A 17,441-nucleotide genomic window follows, 5' to 3' on the forward strand; every position below is an offset into this window, starting at 1 on the left:
AAAGAAAAAGAGGGGGACCAGAAAAATATCAAAAATTGATTCCTGACAATAAACACATGGGGAGCAATAAGTCTACTCAAGTTAATAGGGCAAACCAGTGTGTCACTATTTTTTCAAGTCCTTCAGTAAATGTATTCTCACTCTGAACACAGTCTTTTTTGAGATGGTAGTGGTAATAAAGCAGATCCCCCTCCAGAAGGTTCTTATCACAGAGCATCCCACGCACGCACTGCCTTCCAGCACGGGTTGGAACTCAGCGTAAGCAGCTTTCCACTAGGGGAGGATCTTGAGCTGGATTTGGGGTGAGGAATAAGGCTTGCAAGCCAGCAGCTAACTTCAAGTCATAAATACTTAAAACTCTGATCAAAACGTTTTGTAGGAGATATATGATCCCATTCATGACCATAAAGCCATCTGATTCTTAACAGCTTTAAATCTTTAAATGTCTGTGTCATCACTAGGGATAAAAGGGGCATGTAACACGTTGGTAGACTTGGCCAACAGTGGCTTCCAGGTTTTTGGCCCGCTTGATGAAAAAGGAAAAAGAGTAATGAAAATACATGTTCCCTGTCATAATAGTTTTATGGAATTACATACCACCTCAATGTGTCAGTAGGCACAGCAAATATTTGGTTAACATAAAACAGAACTAAAAAAAGTAATGGCTGAACACTGAGACACACTCTATGAAGGGTTTGGTGCTTGGTCCTACCTAACTACCAGGTGAGTGCAAACGATGAACTCGGGCTTGGAATTCCACTGGTGGTAGGTGATGTAGTAGTGTGTCTGCAGCCATATCCACTGCTGGCCTTTGGTCAGGAATCGATAGTAACAGGACTTTCCTTTTCCAAACTGCATCACTGTTTAACAAAAAAAGAAAGCAATTTATAGCAAACAGGGATTTCCTGGTGCAAATGTAATTAGAAAAACCACTGAGTGCCACACACCTCTCACAGACTGTGGCAGTGCCAAAATGGCTCTTGAGCTTTATAAACACGACAGATGATACACAACCAGGTACTCAGCTTTTGTTTGGGTCCTTTTCTGCTGACTTTCAGGAGTGCCCTTTGGTATTTTGAGATTGTTCTTATAACTGGTATAACTGTATCACTAGCTATATACCTAACTTATTCATGGGCTCCCCTGAAATAAGCATAAATAACACTGTTTAAAGTACTTGCCTTTCACATGTACACGAGAATGCATTTCAGACACTGAAGGTGTGAAGTCAGAGTCCCAATAAACAATAAGATAGTGGAGTTTTAGCAGTTTAACTGAGAGTTTTCTTCCAAGAGATCACCTAAATACAGCAGACCTGGTACATATTATCAGCCTACATCCAGAAAAATCTCAAGTGCTGTACTACAACTGGAAAATGATGAGGGGAACTACATTAACCACACTAATTGTTCTGGACTGCTGGGAGTACAAAATGAAACATGTTCACATAAAATACCAATAATTAATGTAAGCTAACATACAAATGTGGTTTAAGGAAATCTATTTCACTTGGCAGTAGGCAAGATGCCTGCCCAGAGTTGTCAACCTAACAAACAGGAACTTATAAAGCTACACTATCCCATGTGTGTTCACTCATCATCACTCTACTTTGTTAAAATATCAGGACTAACTTCTTTAGTGATCCCATTAACAGTGATGGCCTTTAGATGAAGCACTTAGCAGAGGTCTTCTGGCTAACATGCTGTGCTGGGGATCCCTCAGTTCCTAGTCATGGCAGAGATGTCCCGGAGCAACTTCTCAAAGTCATTTTGCCAGCACCTTCCCCTCTGCAGTAAAAAGATCCTTTCCTACAGGTGTGTTGTGCGAATACTCCTTTAATATGTAAGAGAAATCCATGGCTAGTAGGGATGTAGAACATAAATCATGCAATCAATTCTCTGCTGAGTGATTTGACCCACTCTCAGTATAGTTTGTGTCTATATCAAACTGCACACACACATTACTAAAAGGACACTGTCTGCTTAAGTAGGTTGCTTCTGTCTGAATGGTCTTTTAAGCAAACAGGACTAAGAAGTACTGTACTTTAAAGCAATTAAAATACTCTGTTAATATGCCCATTGACACACTTGCTGAGCTTGACACAACTTGTATCTGCCCCTTTCACAGCCTCCTCTGTGGGCTCAGCCAGGCAACCTGCCTCCCTGACAGCTGTTGTACCAGTGCTTTGCCTTGACAGGGCAGAGAAATCAGCAAGGAAACAACAGTCAGAGAAGTCATTTTCTCCATCCTCTACCAGGCCCTTCAGCACCTCATACGTGTAAGTGGAAGAGGGTACTTGGTAGAGATGGGGGTGGTTTGCAACTCAGAGATGAAGCAGCTTGTCTCACTCCAGTGGGCTGGGGGGCTGTGGAATTACTTGGTTCCTACATTGCACTGCTCTGCATCTCAGAGTAATTACAGCATTCCACTTGCTCCACTCTCTGGGGTGTCCTTGTTTCCTTTTGACAAAACACTCTCCTTTCAAGCAGAGATAACAGAGAGACAAACAGACAGTTTTCCCACAGGAAACCTCTAAGTAATATTTCCTAGCAAAATATCTGATTACCTACATGCATTTTACAAAGTATGTAGTCATTTTTTATTGCAATTTTTGCCTGGCAAGGCAAAGCCAGTGGAGGACAGACATAGTTCTGGCTAAATATCTCAGTCTGAAATGCACCTAATAAAATGGAAAAATCATGAACTCAGGGGAAGGCATTTCACATCTGGTAGGAACAGCACACTGATAGAGTAGACCACATATGCAGACACCTCTTGCCCTTCCTCACATCAGCTCTAGCCTTCAGCAGGCTGCACTGCTGCGGTCCTCAAGCGAAGTTTTCCCTGTGCCCTGGCTCCCACAGGTCACACTATTTCTCCTTACACAAAGATGAACTCAATCGACTTTCTTTGGTGTTCATACATCAGCCTGAACTGGACTCTTCTGCTTTGCTGCGTTACTTTCAGGTCAATCAAATATGAGTCATCTTTACCCACAGGGAAACTGTATTCAGTACTTTTGTACGTAAAAAAATTCTGAATCTCCAGAAGCATTTTACTAATGAGTAAGTGAGGTTCACAACAACTAGCTGCACAGGTAGGTGAACCAAATGTTGCTCTCAGAAGGCCTTTTGGTGAGCTGAGCCCCATGGCTGGTTCTGGAGCCCAGGGTGAACAGCAAGAGCCCATGAACTGTGACAATCAACAAAACTCACAGGGTTTTGGGGCTGCCCTCACAAACGGGGGGCAGAGGGGGAAAAGTTTTTACTTCCAATCTATTAATCTCAGACAACCTGTGCTCAAACAAGATATCTGCCAATTTAGGAAACCTGCACAAACAGTTCCTGATCTGAGTGAATTCTGCAGATTTCAACCTCCTAGATAAGCATCAGTTATGATAGTCTGTCATGGAAAGAGAGAATTCCCTTGTGAAGAAGATGCTTTTTGTGACGACAGGAAAGGGTTTTGCACAAGTGACAAACGAGATCAAAGACAGGCAGGCTGCAGAGGGAGGGGAACTTACAGTGTTCATGGCACCTAGCAAGAAGCTCCAGGTCATCTGCGTGGTAGTAATCATACCCTGACGTTCCCAGAACCTCAAAGGGTAAGTATCCTATAATAGGTGGAGCCCTAGAAAGGAAGCAAAGGGCAGGGAATGAGCACAAAACCTGATGCTTTGACATCCTGGCAGATAGGCTGTGACACCAGCAACAAAAACCTCGATCGTTCACTCGGCAGAGAAATCAGGAATGGGTTTTCATATACGCAACAAGGTATCGTCACAGACAAACAAAACAAAAAAAACCACAGCGAGGGAGAGGTAAAAACTGAGAAAATGAAAAGGTGTGTGTTTACTGTTTCATAGCCTATTCATTACGTGGGTGTAGAGAAAGGCATGTACGTATGCGAGTGACTCAATTCATTAAGGATGCTTGTGAGACGCAGCTTGAGAAATGCTACGGCTGCTCCTGTGCATAACAACTTGGAGCTGGAGTAAAATTATCCAGTAGGTTGGATGTAAATGTCATCTGGGTAGGAACTGTAGAAGAAAGAGCAAGTGGGAAGCTGCAGTGTGTGTCAGGACCAGCTTGGGTAAGAGAAAAAGCAATGGTTCTCATGGAAAAACTTGGGAAATTATAGCCAGCAAAACTTCCTGTGCTGGTAGTATAGATAGCAATAGGTACAGGGCTGATTTAGGACTGCTTTAGCTTTGGCAGGTAGATAAGGAATCAATGAAGTATTTAGATAGGTACATTGCAGTGACTTACCTCACTATTGTGATGTCAATTCTAGATTTGTTTGTTCTGGCTGCAGGATATGCTGATAGTGTGGGGCTCACCTGCCAAGATTAGTGTGTTTCTCAGGAATAAGGTAGTGGTGTGTTAGTGAAATGGTTAATGACTCATAACAGGGCAGGCTGAAGGGGATGGTGCCTTATCAAACCTGCCTCCCCCGCTGCCTTTCTCTTGGTGTGCTGAGTGCTCTTAAGGAAGGTGAATGCCATAAAGTGGCTAAGAATAGAAGTAAAAAGTGATTTAAATATAGTACATTTGGATTTGGATGGATCAGTCCTGAGTTCCTTGGTTATTAATGTGGGAAGTTCTCTCTTGGCTAAGGCACCCAGCTCTACATTTTCACTCCTAAGAGACACAGTGCATGTAGATTAGTCAACTAAAGAGAGCCCAGGCAGGTCTATAACCTCCCTCTTCCCCACAACTGCAGGCAGCCTGGCACCAGATGGGAAATGGGGAGAAAAGGAGGACAGCTAGGGGTCTGCTCAACAGCAGTCCCAGGAGGATCAAGGTGTGAGCAGGAACTCCTGAGTCCTACCACAAGGGGTTAGCTGGGAAAGCCAGTCCTCCTCTCAATAGCAAATCTCTTGAAACAGAGTGTGCCGAGTACACAGTGGTCTCTGCCACAATGCAGCTTTACTTATTCAAGTAACTTTTCATAGAGCACTGTGTTCCTTTCCCTCATGTGACCCAGATTTCTGTTAATGATGATAATATGTGTATTTATGAAAGTGTCCTTCCTTGCTGTTTCTTTGGCAGAACACATCACTGTCTCTCCTATTTTTCATGACATACTAATATTCAAGACAATAATGCCTTTGAGATGCACATCAGATAAACACTTAAGCTGATCAGGAAAGTATTGTACTTTCCTGAATATTGCCAGGGCTCTTTATATGAGAAAGCAATCACAAAATTTTCCTCATCTGTCATTTGACAAGGAGCTGTCTTGCCTGTGGAGCAATTTAAAAGTGTTTTGTTAGCTTAAGTTCCAGCCTTGAGACCTGCAACTCGCTGTGCAAATGGGAATGCACAGTCTTCAGAGAGCCTTTCAGATGCACTCTTTCAATAAATGAAGGGAAAATAAGAACAGTACCACAGTGCAGAAGAGGAATAGATCATTATCAAAACTGACAGGCTTTCTTCCTCTACACATACTTACATAAAGACCCAGAATACAGATTTTCCCTGTTTTTCTCATGTTATTCCAGATCTGGGGAATCCTTTTTGCACTATCTATGTTTACTCTGATTTAAGTTGTGATCATGATAGGAAAGGTCCCAATTCCAGCTCCTGCTGGGAACCCTCTGTCCCTGCTGATGGCATATCTCAGCATCAGGCAGCCTGTGTTGATGCAAATAAGCAAGAAACAGCAACATTTCACAGCATCCTGCAGACTGCACTGGAGAGCAGTTTGAATCAATGATTATATGAGACAACCCCCACGATCTCATGCTCATTCTTGGATCTGAGCTCGCCACTTGCATCTGGGGCTGTCACAAAAACTGCCTCAGCATCTGCATCAGCTCAATTTCCTCTGAGTAACAATGGTTTCCTCGCTGGGGATATCAGTGGGACTGGAGTGGCTGCAAGCACCTGGCACAGAGATTCCTCTCTGAGTCATAACCCAGATTCATCAGAAGACTCTTTGTCAGGTTTCAAAGTAGTTTCTGCTCACCTTATTCACAGGAGCTGCTGGGACACAGCAGCTCACTCCATCGGTGAAGTAAGGGGCTTAGGGCTCTTTTACAAATCTTAACATTAATCAGATGATTCTGAAATCATGCATTATTGGACAGGCCAATTAAAGTCTAACAAAGCCACTCCAGCAAGGTTTCCATACACAAGTAATGATCTGACTGTCCCAAACTAAACAGCATCAACTGCAGGGCTGTCACAGGGTCAGTTCCTCCATGCTTCAAAACATGATGTGTGAGGGACACATCTTGTGTACTATACAAATGAAAGTTATAAAATTAATAATTAATAAACTATAAATTAATAACAATTTATATTTGCTCTCTCTCCTTCTTGCTCTACATGTGCAGATGATATTTAGGGTTTTTTCCTCACAGATATTTTTTCCTTACAGCCTTATTTACCAGTCTTCTATTTCTAGTAATGACTGTCTTTGCACAGCTCAAAAAGGGAGGGATAGCGGAAAGAGTAGGATTTTGCAATGTGCTTATGCACACATGTCAAATACAGAGAAGTAAAAGAGTGAATAAAACCCTCTAGCTTCTTTTGAAGAAAATGAATCCTATATTAATCAGCTTAATAAAGCAGTTCCAGTCTGTTTCACTCACCAAGCTGAATCCTAGTCCACCGTATGGCATTGTAAAAACTAATATAAATTAAATCTTAGAATCTGCTGCTTTTTCTTTTATTTTCATAAATTCTAGCATTTCTCAAGGTGAAAAATCAAAAACTTATTGACACCACAAAATATTTAGAAAGATGCCTGGAAGCTGTACTGGTAAAACAAAAGATTTAAACCCATACAGGGAACAGGACTGATACTGCTCAGTTTCAATGACTTATTATCTTGGTGAAGTTTGACATTTTTCTAGACGTTTTCCAGCATTTTTTACGGTTTCTTACCTGCTTAAAATATGGAAAAGAGTGAAGCACTTAAGGATGCCTAGTAAGTTCACAATAGTGTTACTTACTCAGTCTCATCTAATTAGAACTATTCCACTTGGGATCTCTGGCAATAGCTACACAAAGTTTCCTATTTTTAAACTACAGTTTATTTATTCTTCAGCGACTAAACCCAAATCTCTTACCTGTGGTCCAAGAATAAAAACTTCCATTCTAAACTATGCCTCGACGTGAATTCTTCACATGGCTCTTCAACGTTGCAGAGCTCCTGCAACACAGTTGGCACATTGAGACATTTAATTCTATGAAATGACAAAAGGAGCCTGCTATCAAGACCAAGGATGCATCTTGTTGATATAATAAACCATAGCAAAATGCAGTGCTTATAAAGCACTTGACTTATTTTCCTCTAAGGAAGGTATACACCTTGTTTTATGGATGCACGAAGTGATGAAAAGTGGCTGAATAATTTACCCTGAGCTGAGTTTCAGAGCTAGGATAAATAGTCCAAGGGTCTCATCTTGCACTCTGTAGGCCAAATTTCCCATCTTTTTGCAAATGCTGGTATGTGAATATGGATAATTAACTGGCTAATGCCCCCCTTTAGCAAGCAGCACCTACGGTCCTTATCCCTGTCATCACTGCACTGCACCAGGGGACACTTACAGATCAGCAGAAAGAGCCCATGAAACACGGTTTCAACCATGAAACACTGTTTCAGGTGCAGGTGGCTTCCTTACACCGAGGGTGGTGGGATGCACGCCTTTGAAGGCTGCAAATTCCCAAGTGGTGCAGCTGGTCACCTTGTCTTGGTGCTTCCCGGGCTGCCCGCGCTGGGACAGCCCATCACACAACAACCTCTTCTCGCTTTATACCTCTCCTTTCCAAAATACACACTTATGTCATCTCCCACTCCCAAACGCAGCGGTGTCCTCTCTTCTTTACTAACTCCCTGCACAAACACTCAAGTGCTGCTCCCTGAGAGGCTGCCTCAGCACGGCTCCCACGCACCCACTGAGCAGCTCCACTGCTGGGCACTGGCTGAGCCCCAGGCAAAGGGGAGGTGCAGGCACAGGGGTCTCACCTTTAAGAACTGCGGTGTGACAAGACGAACAGTCGCTACGAGGCAAATCTGCTCCTCCGTGGCTGACCTGAAAGCTCGTGCAATAGCTGACTCAAAGCCATTACAGGAGGGTGTAGGCACTAGACACAACCAGACAATTTATTTAAGAAGATGAGGAAGGAGAGCTTTTTTTTCATGTTAAGACAGGTACAGTGACTGATGACACCCCAGCAACCAACTCCTCCTACCCACAAAGTGATGCCACACTGATACGCGCTGACGTTATTTAAAGTATGACCCTTTAGGCTCCAAGTTACACAGTTGTAACCACCTATCCCTGGCTTGCAGGGGAGCTTCATAAGACAGCTCTGAGCAGCTCGCAGTGTGCAGCTGCACTCTCCCTGTCAGCCTTTCTCCAGGTCAAAATTTGCAAGATTCAGGATTTTACAGGTATATCAAACTATTTAATCTTTGTAAAGTGTCATTTCACTGACATGAGTGAAACAGAATAGCATATTTTACTGGTTATTTGAATAAGTAGGCTGCTTTACAATTGGCAGTGGGTCAAATAGAGGTGTTATCAGTCTGGTATCAGCTTTAGGCACAACATGCAGGAGAGTGCACTCTTCTGAACAATAGCCTCACCACCACTTTCGTATGAAAAACATATTCAATATATCTACAGCTCATTCCATCCCTGACAATTACAGGGCATTTTCAGCTGAACAAGGTCTTTAGGATGCTACAGATAAGGACACAATTTAAAGGAAAGAGGTGAAGAAGGCAGGCTGGAGCAGTAACTTACCATGAGTAAAATATTTAAAATCCACTACAAATTTCACATATTCATACATCAGGGGTTCATTTGGATCTAAACTGCCTCTTGCTAAATGGCAGCAAAACTCTATTTGTTTTTCTGCTGAAATGAGAGAAAGAGAGGGAGACAGGCAATGTTACTAGAAGTCTGTACTTCAGCACACTCACATACTGAATTTATCAGGTGCTTACACCAACCTTGCTGCTGTGATATCTGAGCACACCCTGCTGGGATGCTCTTGAAACCCAAAAGTAAATATATAAATACTAGGAGCAATTATCAGCTGGTTCTGTTTAAGGAAATGTATTCTCACCCTTTCTCAAATGGCTTTGCAGTCACTCCAGTACTCCGAGAGTGAAGCCCTGGCTATACCAATCAGGGGGATTTTCCCCTGACTTCATAGTTTGCAGAATTTCATGCAAAGCACTTACATGACATTGCAGTACTCTGCTCTGGCACTGCTCAGTAGGACCCAGATCCAAAGGGCACTGACCTCACCCTAAGCCTCTCCATTAGCAGTGGAGGGCACCGTGCCAAGCTCTCATCCAGTTTTCTGCCCCAAGTCTGAACTCTATGGATTAGACCACGTGGCCTTCAGCCAGAGGGAAACCACCCTCAGGGCAGAGCACCATCAGCACAAGGGCTGCTCAGCTCCCACTGGTGCTCAGGGGGCAGCAGGGAGGGGAAGCCAGTGCTGCTCAGACATGGTGAACCCACTGGGAAAGAGGGAAGCCAACACAGCCTTGGTAAAATGTGGATGATAGGAAGATGCTGATGCCTGCTCTGGTGCTGGGGACATTTTCTAGGAGAAAGAGACATTCTGGGGGTGGGACAGCAGCCAGCAATACAGATCTGGATGGACTGTTCAGATAGGAGGGCTGATGCTTAAGTTACATTAGGGTTTCTCTTGTATCCTGAGACATGCAAACTTCCTGAGGAATATAGGCTCTGCCAAAACCCTTTGAGATTTCTCCAACCATTTTCCTTTCCCTAAGCCCTCATTCCTTTCTCAGGTTCAGTCCAGCATCCCACCTGAGGAAAAACACGTAATGAGGGCAACTTCACTGTTCTATTGGACAAAGCAGACAGTAAAACAAAGACTGCCCAAATCAAAGAGCAAGTATTGGGAACACACAGGAACATTAGATGATGTGATGCACTAAAACCCACAAATACAGTAAAACAGCAGTGGCAGGCAGAAGAATTAAATAGCTAGAGAACCCTGTGCAGGCTCCCCTGGGAGCTGTTCGCCTTTGGCAAACTTCCCTGACTGACAGACAAGAGCAGAGCTTACCATTTAGAAAATCAGCTGCAACAGGATCTGTCATGAGTACATGTGGAGAAAGGAGCTTGTACACTTCGCTCTGTTCCCGCTCAGGCAGAAAGTTTAATATATTTTGGTCCACCAAATCTGACTGATACAAAAGAATGCTTTGTCATGTTCAGCAGTACAGCCTGACACAACCACACGCCTTTTCGTCCCGCAGCAGAGCACAGACACTGCCGGTCTAGCTGATGCCTAAGACAAGGAAGCCCAGTCAATCTGCAGATGGATCTAGGGCAGAACACAGCCCTTAGGTTATTTTACCCCAGGGTTACTATCTATTTGCAGAAGGATGAACGAGTTCCAGAGTTTGCCCCCTCAGTTCAGGGAGATGTAAGTAGGAGAAGAAACCCTGGTACCACAGGAATGTAACATGATGATAAGTATCATTTCAAAATGCAAATGTGAAACATTTTCCTTTGGAAGCATGACAGAAGTGAGAGAGCTCCTCCTCACATCCTCCATTTGTCTTCTAGGCTGAACATCTGGCAAAATCATCTTGACCTGCAAGTGATTCAGTGCTGATCAACCCACACATCCTGACTAAAGGGATTCTACCAAAATGTCAGCACGGATTTGTTCTTTGCACACCAGGACATTCAGCTAACCATGTGCTTAAATCTGCCCTCGTATATAGCATTGTTGGTGCCTCATGCTTGGCACCAGATTAAGAGAAAAATGTTTTTGAGGGGCCAAGCTGAAATTTATGCACCTAACAGCATATCTTGGCACCAGATTAAGAGAAAAATGTTTTTGAGGGGCCAAGCTGAAATTTATGCACCTAACAGTTTCTAGAAATTCTCCCAGAAAGCTCTGAGGCCACACATTTGTTACTGAAGACTATGGGCTAGAAGTAGGAAAACCCAATGTCATTAGAAGAGCATAGATTCAGTTCTGAAATAATGAGCCTCATATTGAGTGGTCAGAACTTACCGGTAAGTGTCCGAGCAGAGACGAAACACTATCAGATACATAAATAATAATCCCATCAGTGGTAAGAGCAATGAGAAAGCCATCTAGTGCCTAATGATAATAGGCAGACAAAAAAGAAAAAAAAAAGAATTATGAAAGGTAGCAACTTAGAATATAATAGGCTAATTGATTCTTTAGTGATGCTTCCAACAGCCTAAACTTAGCAGAAATTAATCACGGAAATGATAGTTCAATGTGGAAAACCAAAAATTATACATGCTGTCTAATTCAACATTCTTTTTATATTCTTATTTGCTCATTATTGTTAAATTGACTTGTATTTTTCACCCAGTGAGCATTTATTTAACATGAAGCAAAACAGTGATGCTTAGAATTTCAACACCCACATAATCCCAGTGACTTCAGTCACTTCATTATGTGTTCTGAGTTACACAACAGTTAACAAACTCAGTGTGTAAGGAGATGGTAGATATCATCATGGCAAACCCAGCACTGTGGATGGATGGATGGATGGATGGATGGATGGACAGATAAGCAGAGACAGAAAAATGATACAATGATTTATTTTTAGCAATTTATGGACAATACGGAGAAGATTTAAAGTGTTACTTATTTTGATTTAAGTACTGATTTGTAAGGCTAGTGACAAAACAATTTTAAGGCTTGTTTTGTTTCCCCTTTCATGTTGACAGTGGTTTCTGTCCCAGAGTCAAAGCTCTCTGTCCCTCTTAAGTCACTGCCTGTGCTTTCCTCCTTGAGTGTTCTCCCTATTCTTCACAACATCTCCTTGTACCATTTACTCAGTGTCTGTCCCTATTCTTCTCTAACATCAAGATCTGGGAGGTTTAATAGCTGGTCAGCACTGTGCACAAAGCCAGCTCTTCTAAAGACACAGTTAGGTTGCTCTGCAGATTAGATACAGGGAGCCAAAGATGCAGCACTCACCATCTCCCCCACCTCACTGCCTTTGCTCAAAATAAGTCCTCTCTGGGAAAAAAACCCACTGATTTTAAGCAAACTGCTTAACTGGTTAAGTCTAACAAAGTCCAGCAAGCCAGTAGTTATTATTAAAGGGCTCGCTCTCCCTGCCACTTCCCATCTAAGGGGGGAATTTGTTTTGATTCAGCTGGAACAAGCTAGCTTGTTTGGTGAGAGAGATTCCCAGAAAAAATGAACAGACTTTTCCAGGGAGGTGAGTCATGACATCCCGATGAAAAGGAGTAACTAAGACACTGCAACACCTCCCAGCTCAGCCCAGCATACACCCTTATTTTGGTGGGGCAAAGAGCAGCAGCTGCCCACACAGGGCAGGAGATGTCCTCGCCAGAGGAGCACAAGCACAGACCCAGAGTCACGGCCTTAAGAAAAGAGAAATGTAGGCTTGTGGGGTATTTCTAGACCAGTGAAGCATTTTAAAGGTGGGAGTATCAGAGCTGTTTTCCTGAATGCACTTAAAGGCAATCCAAGCACAAGAGACAGCACTCACATCACAAGTACAGCAGTGCACAGCAAGCAGCTGCAGAGGCAGCAGGGCGATGCTGCCTGGCTAATGGGATGTGAGAGGAAGAGAGCTGCTCTGCTTTTTTCAGGTCCTTTCAAGTTTTCCCTAAAACTGCTAGCTCCAGCAGCTCTTCTGAGAAGGGAAATTCTCTTTTTCCTCTCTCACCAGGCCAAAACTGGGCCAAATCAGTCACCATTCCTAAATGAAAAGCTGTTTATCTTTCAGGGGAAGCAATCATATTTTTAATTCTGTGTCTGCAAAGCACATTTAGCACAGTGGTCTCTGTCAGATTTGTATGTGCCAGCAAGAGTAGAAATCATTAGCATTGGGACCTACAGGTGAAAAGGAACTGTACATCTCTGAACTGCTCCACTGAACTGATTACTTCTCACTAATCTATGCAGTTTTAATTTCTTCTTACCTCTAACATCAACTGGGTGAACTCCTCGTTGCTAAGAAATGAAGGCTTCCAGTCTTGTCTAATCTCACAGGCTTCTGTCTGTGCTGTGATTTCTTAAAGAGAAAACATCAAAAAAGCAACATGAGTCATGCTACTTAGATCTTTTTTTTCCTTTTCAAGTAACACTAGATTTCTTTAAAGAGGGCTTTCAGAGGAATCATCCACAGATCATTCTTCACACAAACCCTTCTTGCATGCAACAGTCATTTTCTATGTCATCACGATACAAATACATTAGAAATCAAGAAAGAGAAAGGGAAATGGAGACATTTTGGGTGGTCTGAAGATATCCTTCAAAAATTATGGTCAGAGGGCTAATTTCAGAGTGGTAGAGCATTCCTGTGAGCAGAGGGTGTCTGTGACTCTGGAGCTGTTTCAGTAAGGCTCTCAGAAGTGCCCAGGCAGCAGGAAAGGCTAGACCCAGTCATTTCCTAATCCAGGAGACCTGGGAGCATGGCTTATAATTCCCTTTTCCCTTGCTTTTGTAGTGGGTGTTGTTCCTCAGTTTTTCCTCCCTCATGCTCTGTTTGAGAGTGTACAAAGCAGGCCAGGGGATGTGGAGGCTATTGAGGGAAATGATGTCTCTACATTAAAGAGTATCTTTTCAAATTTGTCTATATTTAACTGGTCAGCACTCTAGCCCATTTCCTGAGGCCAACTTCTGTGCCTTATTCTGCTCCTCACTTAGGCTCATGCCCTCTCTGGAGGTCTGAGATGCTTGGGAAAAAGAGTTTTCATTTTCTGAGCGGACACTGTCTGCTGGGCAGATGCAGAGCCAGCACCCTCCAGTACCTTTCTGTTTCTGTAGGAAGTCGATGGTCCTCTGCAGTATTGTGGACTTGTCCATCTTGAGAGGGTGGCCATGGCCCTGCAGCATCGTGCAAAGCTCTTTAATGAGGACATTGAACTGGTCTCTCCTCTTCTTTTCAGATTTGTTGCGTGATGCCCTGAGTGACAGAAACATAAATGCCACTAAGCAGAATGAAAGACCTGCAGCTCGAACCAGGATGAGGTAAACTGCCCTGTCCCAGCAAAACACTGTGTTGGGAGTCTAGCTGCAGAAACACAGACTAGTTTCCAGCTCACATTAATACAATTTAAGAATGTTTCATTAGGGTTTTCCCCTCCATTAAAAACAATAAATGAGGAAGCAAATCCATCCAGTTTCTTCCAAAATGTTCTTTCCAATACTCATATCTGAGAAAATCCTATTTTCATACAACATTTTCCAGGAGTAATTAATTTGCTTTACGAGTGTATTCATGATGATACATACTTCCTGTGATCTAGACTGAGTGTGGTACGCAGAAAGCATTTCCATTCATATTCAGGTTGGCATTTGGAGGTTCTCAGATCCAGCATTTATGTTCACAGCCATCTCTGTTTTGGCACTCGTGTATGATGACTAATTAGAACTGAGCCAAATGCTTCTCTGATGAGAAACTAACTCATATCCATGCTAAAGCAGGACTCTCTAAGTTTCATGGGGAACTCTACTCCAGGTGGGCAATACTGCTTGATGCCAATAAAATCTCAGGTCAGGAGTCCTGCATCAAGATAATAAATAGCCATGGGATGAGATCCTGAGGGCAACAACAATGTAATTTAAGGACCACTCAACCGATTAACTCATGGTAGGAGTGGTCAAACACTATGAGAAGCCTGAAAATGGTGACTTCATTATGTTGCTTGTGGTCCTCTATACATACAGTGTAAACTGCATGGGGGCTTTGACATCAGCACTGTCAAGTACTTTGTCAAGCACTGGACAACACAGCATTTACAGTTCTCCTCCAGGTATGAATCCTGACTTACCTCTTTGCCCTGTCCTTCTCATCTTCATCCATCAGTTCGTTTACACAACACAGGGCTCTGGAAGGAAAAGATAGAAGTACTTATTAAACGTATTTCCTGATCTTGGTAAGAATGTCAAAGTATGGGGCTTACTGGTTTGTACTTTAATACCTCCTGGATGTTTCAATCTTCCCTTTCCCAAACTTCACTCTTGTTATGTACTTCCTTGCTTGCTCAGTCAGCTACTGAGGCTTGAGAATTGAAACCGTTGCTACACGCCCATACAACTGCAATAACCATGACTTCAGAGGGAAAGAGCTGAAAGCCAGCAGCCCTCCAGCCTGCCTTTGTACTCCCCTCTGCACCAGGATAGGGAATCCTGCTGAAGCACTTAACTCTGCGTAGCAGTCAGCATCTTCCCTGCAAATGTGAGAGCCGATTTGACACTGATGTCTGTACCAGGCCTGGCCCTGTTTTGGGAAATCACAGGCTGCCAGTTGATTTCAAGTACTGTGCTGCTTGAAATACATCTGAGATTTCTTTCCCAGTGGAAGGACATAGAAGAAAGAAAGAAAGAAACTGTGCTAATCCCCTAAAGGATTAGTATTAGGCAACAGCAGGCTACTATCAGGATATCTAAGAGATGATATGATAGACAGGTTCATCCAAAGCATCCTGCAGCCAATGGCTGCCGCTTGCACTGGTGGACTTGCCCACATCATCAGTGCTGTGTCCTAGTACTGGGGTTCATACCCAAGACTTCAAATTAGAATTTCCTCACCTGGCACTAAACAAAGAAAAGAAGGGAATGTGACCTGGGTTCCCTGCATCAGAACAGCCATTGTGTGCTGCTGCCTTCGTCTTACCTGTTCTTGCGGCACAGGTAAGGAGAACAGCTGGCAACAACTCCCAGTAAGGACACAGTACTCTTGAGCCCCATCAAATGATGGAAAATTCAACACAAAGGTAACTTCTTCACTGGTGCCTTGCTTTCTGTGACTCAGATGGGCTAAATCCAAGGGACAGGAAGCCAGGCGGGTGCAGGTGAGACAGTTGCCGTCACTCCACGCCGCGTCACCCAGGTCAGTTCTGCTGGATTTTACCTCCCTCAGACACCTCCAAAAAGGAAACCGCATCCCTAACCAGTATCAGCACCAATCTACCTCCATCTCTAGCGAGCACTCTCGCTACAAAACCCTCCCACATTGCCCAGCACCCAAGGAGCATTTTTCAATAGGTACATCCAAAAGATTTTTTCTGTTTTGAGACTACTCCAAGCTCAAAGAACTTGGTGGCTATAAAAGTAGCACAAAATAAAACCACCCACAACTGACAGGACGTCAAAGATGCTGCTCACAGTAAAAGCTACACATTTTATCCTTCCTTGCCTGCTCCAGGGCAAGGATCTTCCTCCCTGCAGACAACCTGGGCAGAAGAAACTGTATGAATTCTTTTGTTCCAAAATATGAACGCACTCCATGGGAAGGGAGTGGTTCTTACTGCTTGAGTCACCAAAAGCTACAAGCCAAATTAGAAGTTACCTGTTCTATTCCTCAGATTCATCAGTCCAGACTGACAGAGTGGGATTAGCACTTCTTATCACCATGTAAATAGAGACGGAGAAAAATTAATCCTGGAATGAAAAGCAAGTCCAGTTAAAACATGGTTGCAGGCAAGACAGGCTAGAGAGCAGCAATCACTTCAATCTGAGAAAAGTCTACCACCACAAACTAGAAACATGCTCAGTATGACTGATGAAAGCTCAGCAAAGCCTCCAGCAATGGGAATTGGACCATGTTCTCAGGCTCCTGGCTCTGTGGGCACCACTGTTGCCACAGAAGCAGCCTGGGAAAGCCAATGTGACCTCTCATGTCCAAAAAGCCATGTGGCTCAGCAGGCTGGTGGAATAGCCCTAGTAGCTTGGAGCCACTAGGGATTGATTGGACTTCTTCCGAAGTATGACAGTTTACCTGGTGTGTGTGCTGTGAAAACCAGAAAGTATGATCTGTACCTCATCTATCAAATAGTGAAACCAAAACCTCCTTTGAGACAAACGTGACCAGAAAAAGTCGGTGCAAGCCCCAACCACCCACCAGTGGATTGATTTAAGGCCTCCCATTAAGATTTGCCACTGATGGGACACACGAAATCTCCTTTTCGTTTGGGATTTAAATGCTTACCAATGCACACCCTGAACTCCTGGCCATACCCATGCCACAGGACTGCCCCCTCGGAAACCATCACTGTCAAAACTTGTTTGGCTTCAGATGAGCTTCACTCTCAGGAAGGACAAGGATGCAACCGGACTGTCCATGGCTGGCAGTAATACCTCCCACAACAGCCAAGTGCTGGGCTTCCAAGCTTAACAAGCTGCTAATGACCCTGAAGGGGCACCCCACTCTGAGCCCAGGTTCATCGCTGTTTCTCCTGTTACCATTAGTTCCAACATCAGCTCAGGACACAGCAAAAAGCTGGCTGCCACTGCCAGGGGTTGCATATTTGTAACTGTGGTGAACAAGGAAACATACCCCTCATTTGGATCATCTAAAGGACCAGCAAGAGCTTGTTTGTTTCTCCAGCTAGTGAAAACACCTCAAAGGGAAGGACACACAAGAAGCTGGCTGGAAAACTGCTACAAGGGACACACGTCAGGCGA

At 43.6% G+C, this 17,441-nt stretch overlaps 1 protein-coding gene across 8 annotated transcripts in view; it reads right to left on the reverse strand.

Annotated features, from left to right (window-relative positions):
- Window positions 1-17,441, reverse strand: part of PASD1 (PAS domain containing repressor 1) — a 101,730-nt gene that overhangs the window by 13,602 nt on the left and 70,687 nt on the right. For 6 of the 8 annotated variants that reach the window (XM_032701738.1, XM_032701737.1, XM_032701739.1 and 3 more), the window contains exons 2-12: window positions 16,327-16,418; window positions 14,807-14,863; window positions 13,784-13,938; window positions 12,953-13,044; window positions 11,031-11,120; window positions 10,068-10,188; window positions 8,762-8,875; window positions 7,978-8,096; window positions 7,079-7,161; window positions 3,524-3,630; window positions 713-860 (exon numbers count right to left, since the gene is read on the reverse strand). In XM_032701738.1, coding sequence (XP_032557629.1) covers window positions 713-860; window positions 3,524-3,630; window positions 7,079-7,161; window positions 7,978-8,096; window positions 8,762-8,875; window positions 10,068-10,188; window positions 11,031-11,120; window positions 12,953-13,044; window positions 13,784-13,938; window positions 14,807-14,838 — 1,061 coding nt within the window. In that variant the 5' untranslated portion in view covers window positions 14,839-14,863; window positions 16,327-16,418. Of the gene's footprint in view, window positions 1-712; window positions 861-3,523; window positions 3,631-7,078; window positions 7,162-7,977; window positions 8,097-8,761; window positions 8,876-10,067; window positions 10,189-11,030; window positions 11,123-12,952; window positions 13,045-13,783; window positions 13,939-14,806; window positions 14,864-16,326; window positions 16,419-17,441 lie in introns of those variants that run through there. The other 2 variants (XM_032701740.1, XM_032701743.1) reach the window with 2 other exon arrangements.

This window comes from Chiroxiphia lanceolata, chromosome 14 (genome assembly GCF_009829145.1).
Source record: "Chiroxiphia lanceolata isolate bChiLan1 chromosome 14, bChiLan1.pri, whole genome shotgun sequence".
NCBI classification, from domain to species: domain Eukaryota; kingdom Metazoa; phylum Chordata; class Aves; order Passeriformes; family Pipridae; genus Chiroxiphia; species Chiroxiphia lanceolata.